The sequence below is a fragment of the Haliotis rufescens genome, unplaced genomic scaffold (assembly GCF_023055435.1).
Source record: "Haliotis rufescens isolate VD_foot unplaced genomic scaffold, xgHalRufe1.0.p SCAF_21, whole genome shotgun sequence".
Taxonomy (NCBI): domain Eukaryota; kingdom Metazoa; phylum Mollusca; class Gastropoda; order Lepetellida; family Haliotidae; genus Haliotis; species Haliotis rufescens.
Window position 1 is genome coordinate 7101428 of NW_025963902.1, and position 13005 is coordinate 7114432.

At 41.2% G+C, this 13005-nt stretch overlaps 1 protein-coding gene across 1 annotated transcript; it reads left to right on the forward strand.

Annotated features, from left to right (window-relative positions):
- Positions 1-1701: 1701 nt before the first annotated feature.
- On the forward strand, positions 1702-10624 carry LOC125371662 (zinc finger protein 501-like). The gene is made up of 2 exons (XM_048401324.1): positions 1702-1758; positions 9106-10624. The coding sequence occupies exon 2, from the start codon at positions 9134-9136 to the stop codon at positions 10622-10624; it is 1491 nt and encodes a 496-aa protein (XP_048257281.1). The 5' UTR covers positions 1702-1758; positions 9106-9133.
- Positions 10625-13005: the final 2381 nt, after the last annotated feature.

The following is a 13005-nucleotide window of genomic DNA, read 5'->3' on the forward strand; positions in this document are numbered from 1 at the left end:
GGGACTCGAGCGAGCTACATACATACATACATTAATATATTGTGTCTATCAACATGCACTACAAGTTCTTGACTCTACGTCCCCTACTCCGTTACACTATACAATGGCATTTATACAAAACAGTTATTTCAATATAAAACACGTAATTAATTTATATATAATACTTATCATTCACTTCTACAATACGATGCTTGTCGTAAGAGGAGACAAACGGGATCGGATGGTAAGGCGCGCTGATTTGGTAGATGCATGTCATCGTGTCCCAATTGTTTGGATCGATGCTCATGATATCAATCACTGAATTGTCTGGTCCAGACTCGATTTTTTACAGACCGCCGTCACATAGCTGGAATATTGCTGAGTGCGGCGTTAAACAACAAACAAACAAACAAACAAACAAATGAAACTCAATATTTAAAAAAACCAATACAACATTTATCAATACGATATATGTAGCATTTATGAATTTGGAGGCAAGAGTTATCGGAACTTAAACAAACATAAAGCACATCAAATAAAGCTAACTGATAATAAATAAATTCATACAGAATATATTAATGATGTTGAAGAGCGTGAGTGTGGTTTTACGCCGCTTTTAGCAATATCCCAGCAATATCACCGCGGGGGGCACAAGTAAAGAGCTTTATACATTGTACACATGAGCGGGATCGAACCCGGTTCTTCGGCTTGACGAGCGAACCCTTTCACGACCAGGCTACCCTACCGCCCTTTTTATGATATTGGTAGCAATAGGTATCTCAACTAAAACTCAAGCAAATGAAATAAAGTTAATCTAAAAATAAACGACGATTAGCAGTTGTACAATAAAACACTGCAGGGAGAATAAACCGCCAGTCGATTATTTCTTATATGAGATATCAATATTATGTTCAGCCTCTTTAAGGATGTTACTAAACCGTACAAACTTGAAATATATTTACCCGTATTTACATAATGATGACTCCCTGAATGGAATCCGACCTCGGCAATGTCGGACAAGTCCATTTTGCGAACAGGTGGGATAAGTTTGGTATTTCCCGCATATTCTCACATTCCTAACGTCAGTTGTCTGTATCTTTTCTCCTAATACCGATTGTCATATCTCTTCCACTTTGGGATGCGATCGTTCGACCCCTGAGTTTATCTGCGTAGCCTAGCTAAGAAAATATGAATCATATATTGATGGATTTATCAATTTGAAACATCAATGCACCTTAATGAAAACTAAATAAGTTCTTTATAAACGTTCATTAAAGCAAGAGATGCGAGTACAATGAATGTTACCACAAAAAATAAAATAAATAGGAATATTAATACCATTAACAGTTTAATTTCTAAAAATATTTTCAGTATTTGTCATAAAAAATACAAAACCCGCATAGAAATAGGTGTTCGATGAACCAAATTATAGAAAAACAGACCGCTCCCCTGCCTCTACCGAGGTGGGGTAGCCTGGTGGTGAAGGGGTTCGGTCGTCACGCCCAATACCAAGGTTCTATTCCCCACATGGGTACAATGTGTGAAGTTCATTTCTGGTGTCCCCCGCCGTGATTTTGCAGGAATAGTGCTAAAAGCGGCGTAAAACTATACTCACTCACTCGCTATTGAGGCAGAGCCCATATTAGGTACATATGTATATCGTCTCTGGTTGAAGCGAAGGACAGGATGTATTCTTAAAATAGCAACACAACCCCACCAGCGCTCGTCATAACGTGCAGCAAGCAGAGCCGGGAGGTCGTGCACAGGCAGCAATCGAATGTAAGTAATTACAAGATTACAATATTACATGGCTTCGAAGTTAGATCATTTGACAGCGTCTGCTTAGAGAAATGCGTCTCCTTTCTTTGTGATCGTTGTTATTTATCCATTTTAGCTCACTATCCCCTGTGTTTCTCTCCTGGAGACCTGGTTGTCTAGGTAGGCAGCGCGTGCGCTTCAGTGATACAGCCACGACTCAACAATGGCGGCTTCCATTCGATATGGACACGTGGCGCACGCTTTATCAGCTGTTTATGTATTTACTACGGAAAGACGCTAGAACGGGAGCTTAGAAAATGTCCGTGGCATCATGAATACTGTTGCAACGTGTATGTCAGGAGAATAACGTCCATTTTTACTTATATTATAAATAAAGGGAAACTACACTCTGGCTTCTATCCGGCTGCCTCACACCACCAGCTAAGGCTCATATTTTTATTCAGTAGCTGCCGTGAGTCGATCAGCTGGCTAACGCAACAGAGCGCGACAACCTCATCGGATGCCGTTATTAGGAAATTCCCCTGATGGTTATAGTTTGATAAAAAATATGTCTCCCCGCAGTGAAAACATGTTCGGATTTCTGAATGCGTGGATTGTAAGATGACAGATTGTTTGTTTGTTTTGTTTACCGCCGCACGCAGCAAAATTCCAGCTATATGACGGCGGTCTGTAAATAATCGAGGCTGGGCCAGATAATCCAGTGATTGACATCATGAGCATCGATCCACGCAATTGGAATACGATGACATGCATCAACCAAGTCAGCAAGCCTGACCACCCGATCCCGTTAGTTGGCTCTTACGACAAGCTTAGTCGCATTTTACAGCTAGCAAAACTATTCTACCCCGGATCTTCACGGGCAAGGTGACAGATTGATGTGGATGCTATTGCTGTATTTTATAGGTTGATATTTAATAATATCACGTTATAATATCATGTCAACTGACCTATAATATTTAAAAGAACAATTTGATTTATTTGAAGCCGCAATTAAAACCCCCTTTTCCCATTCCATTGGTTTTGTATACTATCGACTGTCGGATGTTGAATGAACAAGAAGATAAAGTCATCAATATAATCAGATAGAATTAGTGTTAGAACCACTCAGATTGTCTGACAAAGACTGCCAAATTACTCAATAACGTTCATCCCTGCCTCTGGGGGTGTAGAGGATATACAGTGAGTGAGTGAGTGAGTGAGTATTGTTTTACGCCGCTTTTAGCAATATTTCAGCATTATCACGGCAGGGGGACACCAGAAATGGGCTTCACACATTGTACCCATGTCGAGAATCGAACCCGGGTCTTCAGCGTGACGAGCGAACGCTTTAACCACGAGGTTACCCTGACCGCCCCAGAGGATATGTAGCATTCAGCGGTTCCCTTTTGGCATTTCTTGTGTCTGGGGTAATTACTCAATAGAAGACTGGGTTATAAATCCAGTCTGATGCGGTGAATGGACTACATGTTAAGTAATAACCATGGCAACACAGTAAGAGAAGAATGATCAGTTGAGTTGCTAAAAAAACATCGATCAAAGGATTAACCGATAATTTGATTGATAAATCAATGTTATCTTGCGGAGTAGATTTGTCAAAAGTTAGTGTTCATGTACGTAGGTTTACTAAAGCAGACGAAATACACCCATATCTGGGCGTGAAGTGCTTATGTCAAAACAACATACTTTGGTCAAAGGATTAACCGATAGTACGTTGATAGATTGATCATTTGGATTTTTTAATGAACCATGGACATCATGAACATAGTTGTCACGTGTGCTATCTCAGCTGACCAATGAGACTTGACACCTATGTGAAACACCTGAAACAAACTTACGTGGTCATTTGAGAAACGAACACGAATTAAGATACCCCAAAAAGGCTCTATATATCGATATGTATCAAAATATTAGATTGTCACAAAGACACGTGACATCGAACAAGTTTCTTTGTACAGCTTGATATGTATGGGATGTTATAGACCATTATCTAATCTCTGAAATGATCATATCGTACAGGGAAAAAAAATAGTTGTTCAATTATCTTAACAAAAAGATAATAAAAGGGAGCCCAGAGACTCTCTTCATTTGATACTGCAGTAATCTAGACTTGCCAAACATTATAGACTTGCATTGGCTATATTTGATATGTAAGACAGACTAGGGATATTATTCCTCTCTCTGGATATAGACCCGTGAAGATTCCGGGGTAGAATAGCAACCCATGCTTGCCGTAAAAGGTGACTAACGGGATCGGGTGGTCTGGCCCGCTGACTTAGTTGATGCATGTCATGGATCCCAATTGCGTGGATCGATGCGCATGATATTAATCACTGGATTGTCTGGTCCAGACTCGATTATTTACAGACTGCCGTCATATAGCTGGAATATTGCTGAATGCGGCGTTAAACAACAAACCAACCTACTTTGTGGATATAGGATATGTATAACTGCCTGATATTATACATATAACTTTTGTCGGTTGTAATTACGATTTTTGCATTTTGTTTTTATCCATTAACTGCAGCAGAAACCGAGGAGGCCTCAGCGGTGACTGGTCATTTTTTTTTCATACGTAAAACTTACCCGCCAATAACGTCCAGCTGTACAAAAGTGATTATGGTTAATATTATCTTAATTAGTAAAACTTGCAACTAAAAATACGGTATTTTGTAAAAATATCATTTCTGATAAAATAAAAATTTCAGAGTACAAGTATTCCGATCATTGCATCAAAATCCTTTCAAGTTATACGTTTTGGGGGGTATTATTAACCGAATCACGGGTAGATTGGTAGAAAATGTACAGCTAGGTGTTATTTCCGGTTTAGTTAATGGGAAAAACACACGGCAAACCTAATTTCTGCAAATAAAAAAATGTCCAGCAGAAGAGAAAAGACAATTTAAATGGTAAATCGTCAAGTCTGGAAGTAATATATCTCAAGTTTCATTGACCAAAATTTTTTATCACCTATTTACGCTGAATTCGCTGAAGGGACTTGATGTAGTTTTTAACTGTGCAAAAGAGGATGTTTCCCTATTAAGTCGTATATCAGGCCCTCCTATGAATATGAATGAATAATGCCCCTTCCATACAGATTATCCATTATCAGCAATAATATAGTTCAGTAATGTATTTTGTATGCATTATCGATGTATTTTGATGGGAGTCGATTGGAAAACGTATCAGTCATAGAGCTAGATAAATTACTTCGCCCATAATTTCATTCATTGTTTACGTCTAAGAACTCAATATCTTGTAATTGCCCAATAATTGGTGATACTATACGGCTTATAACAAAATTATGTCAGTCAACGCCAACAGTAAGGAATTCTTCTGTGGCTGATTGGCACTTAAGCAATAATATTAATTTATATGTATTTTATTAACATACCATTACGAGATCCCGATGCGTTTGTTTTGGCTACCACACAGTTGCCAAGTTGCTGGGATCTGTTTGGCGATGGGCGAGATGTCAGGCATCTTCAGCGTGGTCGGAGACCATGCCTGACTACTGCCCATTTAATAATCTGTGATACTGACCCTGAAACAAATATATCCAAAAAAAGCCCAAGCAAGTCTATTTTAGTAGGCAAGTCTAGATTACTGCAGTATCAGGAAATGACGAGAGTATCTTTGCTCCTTTTTATTATATTTTCTATGAACAGAACTTAACAACTGTTTGACTAGATGTTAGTCTACCCATATATTTGCTATAACTGATTTAAGAAAACACGTCTTCTACTTTTAGATAACAGATTCTGATGCTCAATGCCATGAATTTTATGCTTAAAAATGTTAAAGTCAAGAATTCGAGTCAGACAAACCAAAAGAAACTACTTAGCTTATCGCTTATTGGTGTATCTCCGCAATGTCCCTCACGCTGTCTGTTTCCGGAAGAAAGTGTTCTTATGTAAGTGAGATCGGCTTCTGACGGATACAGCCGAAGTTGTTCCACTGCATTTGACCTAGTTTTCCCATAGAAGCTGTGCACATATTTCTCTAATGACCGCTGTCAAATCCGATAGTCTTCTTTTTCATTCGCATAATTAATGCATTCTGTTCCAATTCAGGAGCTACCAATGCGCCTTCATTTTAACCCATTCAACGTTTTTATTCCAAATGCTTAGAGTGAGTGAGTGAGTGAGTGAGTTGGGTTTAACGCCGCTTATAACATTATTCCAGTCATATCACGGCGTGTCAGCTTAATGTGGGAGGAAAGCCCGAAGTGATGCAGGTCTCAGACGTTTACCACTTTGGTGAAACCCACGAGCACGGGTATGGTGCTGACAAACCTAGAAACATAATCAGGGCGAACCGGGATTCGAACCCACAATCATAGGTTTCTGGCGTGCCCAAGGGACGCAACTCTGCACAGCGAATCGCGGCGCCTTAGACGACTGGGCCACCCGTGCCCCCTATCCGCGGTCGAATTCAGCTAACATTGTAAGTTATCATGTAAAAAAACCAGCTCTAAATATATAAAAAATACATGGTCAGTTTTAATTAATGGATTGATGTACATTTAAAACAAAACATACAAAATTACAGCTGCCATGTGATTCATTCTGCACTGAAGGCTGCGAAAAGTGCTTGTGATTTGGTATGTTTGAACCTATATCTAGCTCGGAAAGCCGGGAAGTCATACACAAAGGCAACACTCAAATTTAAGTGACAGTCATCTGCAGAAACATAATTTTTTTTTTTATGCTGATTCACACAGGAGTCAAACCTTATCAGTGTGTAGAATGTGGGAAAGGGTTCACACAGTCAGGCAGCCTGCAGAAACACATGAATGTACACAGTAGAAGCAACCCTTATCAGTGTGTAGAATGTGGGAAAGGGTTCACACAGTCAGGTAGCCTGCAGACACACATGAATGTACACTGTAGAAGCAACCCTTATCAGTGTGTAGAATGTGGGAAAGGGTTCACACAGTCAGGTAGCCTTAAGAAACACATGAATGTACACAGTAGAAGCAACCCTAATCAGTGTGTAGAATGAAGGAAAGGGTTCACACAGTCAGGTAGCCTGCAGAAACACATGAATGTACACAGTAGAAGCAACCCTTATCAGTGTGTAGAATGTAGGAAAGGGTTCACACAGTCAGGTAGCCTGCAGAAACACATGAATGTACACAGTAGAAGCAACCCTTATCAGTGTGTAGAATGTGGGAAAGGGTTCACACAGTCAGGTAGCCTGCAGAAACACATAAATGTACACAGTAGAAGCAACCCTTATCAGTGTGTAGAATGTGGGAAAGGGTTCACTCAGTCAGGTAGTCTGCAGAAACACATGAATGTACACAGTAGAAGCAACCCTTATCAGTGTGTAGAATGTAGGAACGGGTTCACTCAGTCAGGTAGCCTGCAGAAACATATGAATGTACACAGTAGAAGCAACCCTTATCAGTGTGTAGAATGTAGGAAAGGGTTCACACAGTCAGGTAGCCTGCAGAAACACATGAATGTACACAGTAGAAGCAACCCTTATCAGTGTGTAGAATGTGGGAAAGGGTTCACACAGTCAGGTAGTCTGCAGAAACACATGAATGTACACAGTAGAAGCAACCCTTATCAGTGTGTAGAATGTCGGAAAGGGTTCACACAGCCAGGTAGCCTGCAGAAACACACGAATGTACACAGTAGAAGCAACCCTTATCAGTGTGTAGAATGTGGGAAAGGGTTCACACAGTAAGGAAGCCTGCAGAAACACATGAATGTACACAGTAGAAGCAACCCTTATCAGTGTGTAGAATGTGGGAAAGGGTTCACACAGTCAGGTAGCCTGCAGAAACACATGAATGTACACAGTAGAAGCAACCCTTATCAGTGTGTAGAATGTAGGAAAGGGTTCACACAGTCAGGTAGCCTGCAGAAACACATGAATGTACACAGTAGAAGCAACCCTTATCAGTGTGTAGAATGTAGGAACGGGTTCACTCAGTCAGGTAGCCTGCAGAAACATATGAATGTACACAGTAGAAGCAACCCTAATCAGTGTGTAGAATGTGGGAAAGGGTTCACACAGTCAGGTAGCCTGCAGAAACACATGAATGTACACAGTAGAAGCAACCCTTATCAGTGTGTAGAATGTGGGAAAGGGTTCACACAGTCAGGTAGCCTGCAGAAACACATGAATGTACACAGTAGAAGCAACCCTTATCAGTGTGTAGAATGTGGGAAAGGGTTCACACAGTCAGGTAGCCTTAAGAAACACATGAATGTACACAGTAGAAGCAACCCTTATCAGTGTGTAGAATGTGGGAAAGGGTTCACACAGTCAGGCAGCCTGCAGAAACACACGAATGTACGCAGTAGAAGCAACCCTTATCAGTGTGTAGAATGTGGGAAAGGGTTCACACAGTCAGGTAGCCTGCAGAAACACATAAATGTACACAGTAGAAGCAACCCTTATCAGTGTGTAGAATGTGGGAAAGGGTTCACACAGTCAGGTAGCCTGCAGAAACACATGAATGTACACAGTAGAAGCAACCCTTATCAGTGTGTAGAATGTGTGAAAGGATTCACACAGTCAGGTAGCCTGCAGAAACACATGAATGTCCTTAGTAGAAGCAACCCTTATCAGTGTGTAGAATGTGGGAAAGGGTTCACACAGTAAGGTAGCCTGCAGAAACACATGACGTTACACAGTAGAAGCAACCCTTATCAGTATGTAGAATGTAGGAAAGGGTTCACACAGTCAGGTAGCCTGCAGAAACACATGATGATTCATAGTGCTTATAAATGGAATGGACTGTGACGTCACACAATTCGCGAAAAATCGCTAATATAACCTTATAATGGTGTACTTAGAAATACTAAATAGTGTACGAAATTTGTCATTCTTCTGGGTACGAATATTCCACTGGTACGAAATGTCTGGTGTTTTCCCGCAGTACTAATTCGTTGTGGGTATGAAATTACCACAAACAGCTATTACCAGTGTGTTAAATGTGGGAAAAACATGAACAAAATCAGGTCTTACATCATGATCCATAACACATCACCAACTTGTGTATAGTTTGTTTGTTGTTTAACGCCGCACTCAGCAATATTCCAGCTATATGACGGCGGTCTGTAAATAATCGAGTATGGACCAGACAATCCAGTGATTAATATCATGGGCATCGATCGATCCACGCAATTGGGATCCATGACATGCATCAACCAAGTCAGCGAACCTGACCACCCGAACCCGTTAGTCGCCTTTTACGGCAAACATGGGTTGCTGAAGACCTATTATACCCCGGATCTTCACGTGTCTCAGCCCTCGTTATTGTTGGTGTTCTTGTGGAAACATCTTTTGAAAATGCATTATCATGATAAAAGACAACTCTTTTGTTTTCAGTGAACACCATAACATCCACAAGTTAACAATGGAAGTACAAAGCCAACCACAGAATCCTGGCTCTGTTTCTGAAACATGTGTAGTCAGTGACTGTGAGAGAGAATTGCTGGAAATTACTGACACTCAGGAAACAGGTGATCTCAAGGAACACAAAGATTGTGGTGGTCCAGAAGATCAATCAACGTGTAGTGCATGCGGGAAAACATTTATTAAATCAGAAGACATGAAAAGGCACATGGCGATTCACTGTGGAATCAAGCCTCACCAGTGCACTGTTTGTAAGAAAACATTATCAGGTCATCTGCAGAAACATATGCTGATTCACACTGGAGTCAAACCTTATCAGTGTGTAGAATGTGGGAAAGGGTTCACACAGTCAGGTAGCCTGCAGAAACACATGATGATTCATAGTGGAATCAAGTCTCATCAGTGCATCGTGTGTGAGAAAACATTTACATTATCATGTCATCTGCAGAAACATATGCTGATTCACACTGGAATCAAACCTTATCAGTGTGTAGAATGTGGTAAAAGGTTTAGAGGTTCAGGACATCTGCAGGCACACATGAGGATTCACAGTGGAATTAAGCCTTATCCGTGCATTGTGTGTGAGAAAACATTTACACAATCGGGTCAGCTGCAGTCACACATGAGCATTCACACTGGAATCAAAACTTATCAGTGTGTTGAATGTGGGAAGGAATTTACACGATCAAATTACCTGCAGATACACATGAGGATTCACAGTGGAGTCAAGCCTAATCAGTGTAATATATGTGAGAAAACATTTACACGATTAAGTACTCTGAAGAATCACATGCCGATTCACACTGGAATGAGACCTCATCAGTGTGTTGAATGCGGGAAAGCATTTGCACAATCAGGTAACCTGAAGACACACATGATGATTCACAGTGGAATCAAGCCTTATCAGTGTTTTGAATGTGGTAAAGAATTTTCAAGGTCAGGTCTCCTGCAGAGACACATGTCGGTTCACACTGGAATCAAGCCAAATCAGTGTCCTGAATGTGGGAAATGGTTTACACAACCATTTAGCTTGAAGAAACACATGAGGATTCACAGCGGAATCAAGCCTTACCAATGCATTGTGTGTGAGAAAACATTTACACTCTTAGGTGACCTGCAGAAACACATGAGGATGCACATTGGAATCAAGCCTTATCAGTGTGTTGTGTGTGGTAAACGGTTTTCAGAGTCAAGTAGCCTGCAGAATCACATAAGGATGCACTGTGGAATCAAGACTCATCAATGCATTGTGTGTGAGAAAACATTTTCAGCATCAGGAGGCCTGCAGAAACACATGAGGATGCACTGTGGAGTCAAGCCTTATCAGTGTGTTGTGTGTGATAAGTGGTTCACACACTCAAGTAGCCTGCAGAAACACATGACCATTCATAGTGCTAGCAAGCCGTATCAGTGTGATGTGTGTGGTAAAGCGTTTACATACTCAAATAGCCTGAAGCGACACCTGACCATTCATAGTGGAAGCAAGCCTTAGCAGTGTGTTCGATGTGGAAAAATATTTTGACACTCAGGTACTCTGCATACACAAGTGATGATTCACAATGGAATCAAACCTTTACGAGTGCATTGTTTGTGAGAAAGGATTGACACACTCAGGTAATCTGCAGAAACACAAGGATTCGCCGTGGAATCCAACTTATCAGTGTGTTGAATGTAGCGAGGGATGTAACATCACACGTTTCATAGTTCAGGAATAAAGGTTTACAAAGTTCATATTCTTGCTGCGTAGGGGATATTTAAATCCAATGCTATCTATCTCGGCCGTTAATAATCCTCTGGCCATGTTGTGACCACATGTTTACACCACGTGCTCTTGGACAGGGAGGGGGCACGGGTGGCCCAGTGGTCTAAGGCGCCGCGATTCACTGTGCAGAGTTGCGTCCCTTGAGCTTGCCAGAAACCTATGACTGTGGGTTCGAATCCCGGTTCGCCCCAATTATGTTTCTAGGTTTGTCAGCACCATACCCGTGCTCGTGGGTTTCACCGAAGTGGTAAACGTCTGAGACCTGCATCACTTCTGGCTTTCCTCCCACATTAAGCTGACACGCCGCGATATAACTGGAATATTGTTAAATGCGGCGTTAAACCCAACTCACTCACTCACTCTGAAACCACCTCCGTATTTAAGGGGTGGCAGGGCTTTGAGGGCCAGAGTTTGCCTCGTGGAGGACGTAAGCAAGTTCATATTCTTGCTGCGTAGGGGATATTTAAATCCAATGCTATCTATCTCGGTCGTTAATAATCCTCTGACCATGTAGTGACCACATATTTACACCACGTGCTCTTGGACAGGGATAAATCAAAGGCTATCTTATCTTCCTTACATGTAGTCATACAGCAACTCTGTATGTTGCAGAGTTGACCAGTAATTAGCCTGTCCAGAACAAGACAATAAACTAACTGTCATCGTCTACAACCCTGCTTTGACAAACAAGGTAGTTAGCCTGTTTAATTAGTGTGCTGATTGTTCTTATACACCACTAGACTCTTGGTCAAAACAAGGCAATTAACATATTTGCTGTGACCTGCAACCCGTGCCCACTTAAATTATTACTGAACCATTGTGACAAGTTCACGTAACATTAACCCGTGAAGATCCGGGGTAGAATAGGTCTCCAGCAACCCGTGCTTGCCGTAAAAGGCGACTATGCTTGTCGTAAGAGGCGACAAACGGGATCGGGTGGTCAGGATTTGGTTGACGCATGTCATCGTGTCCCAATTGCGTGGATCGATGCTCATGATGTCAATCTCTGGATTGTCTGTTCCAGCCTCGATTATTTACAGACCGCCGTCATAAAGCTTGACTATTGCTGAGTGCGGCGTTAAACAACAAACAAATAAACCAAAAATAACCAAATTTTCAGTGAGACATTTTCCATAGAGTGTGAATAAGTTTTCATGGAACCATAAATTCTTTGTATGGATTAATGTTACACTTCAAAAGTGTATTGTACGGCTGCAAAGTACGACAACACGGGGATGCCACTTTATGCTGTGGTCTAGTGGCCGGATGCAGATAGATATCCCTGACCGCTGACCTCTTCCGGTCACCGGGCGGTCACCTACAGGTCACCCAGGGACTCCAGCGACCTACGTAATTAATTTATATATAATACTTATCACTCACTTCTGTATACAATACGATGCTTGTCGTAAGAGGAGACAAACGGGATCGGATGGTAAGGCGCGCTGATTTGGTAGATGCATGTCATCGTGTCCCAATTGCGTGGATCGATGCTCATGATATCAATAACTGGATTGTCTGGTAAAGACTAGATTATTTACAGACCGCCGTCATATAGCTGGAATATTGAGTGCAGCGTTAAACAACAAACAAACAAACAAACCAAACTTTTAAAAAAACAATACAATATTTATCAATACGATATATGTAGCATTTATGAATTTGGAGGCAAGAGTTATCGGAACTAAAACAAACATAAAGCACATCAAATAAAGCTAACTGATAGATAAATTCATACATAAGATATTTATGATGTTGAAGAGCATGAGTATGGTTTACGCCGCTTTTTGCAATACCCCTGGGGGGGGGGGGGGGGGGGGGGGGACTTTATACATTGTACACATGAACGGAATCGAACCCGGGTCTTCGGCTTGACGAGCGAACCCTTTCACCACCAGGCTACCCTACCGCCCCTTTATGATATTGGTGGCAATATGTATCTCAACTAAAACTCAAGCAAATGAAATAAAGTTAATTTAAAAATAAACGACGATTAGCAGTTGTACAATAAAACACTGCAGGGAGAATAAACCGCCAGTCGATTATTTCTTACATGAGATATCAATATTATGTTCAGCCTCTTTAAGGATGTTACTAAACCGTACAAACTT

Excerpts from the sequence above, each read along its gene's own strand:
- LOC125371662 (XM_048401324.1), top strand. The coding sequence starts at position 9,134 with ATGGAAGTACAAAGCCAACCACAGAATCCTGGCTCTGTTTCTGAAACA.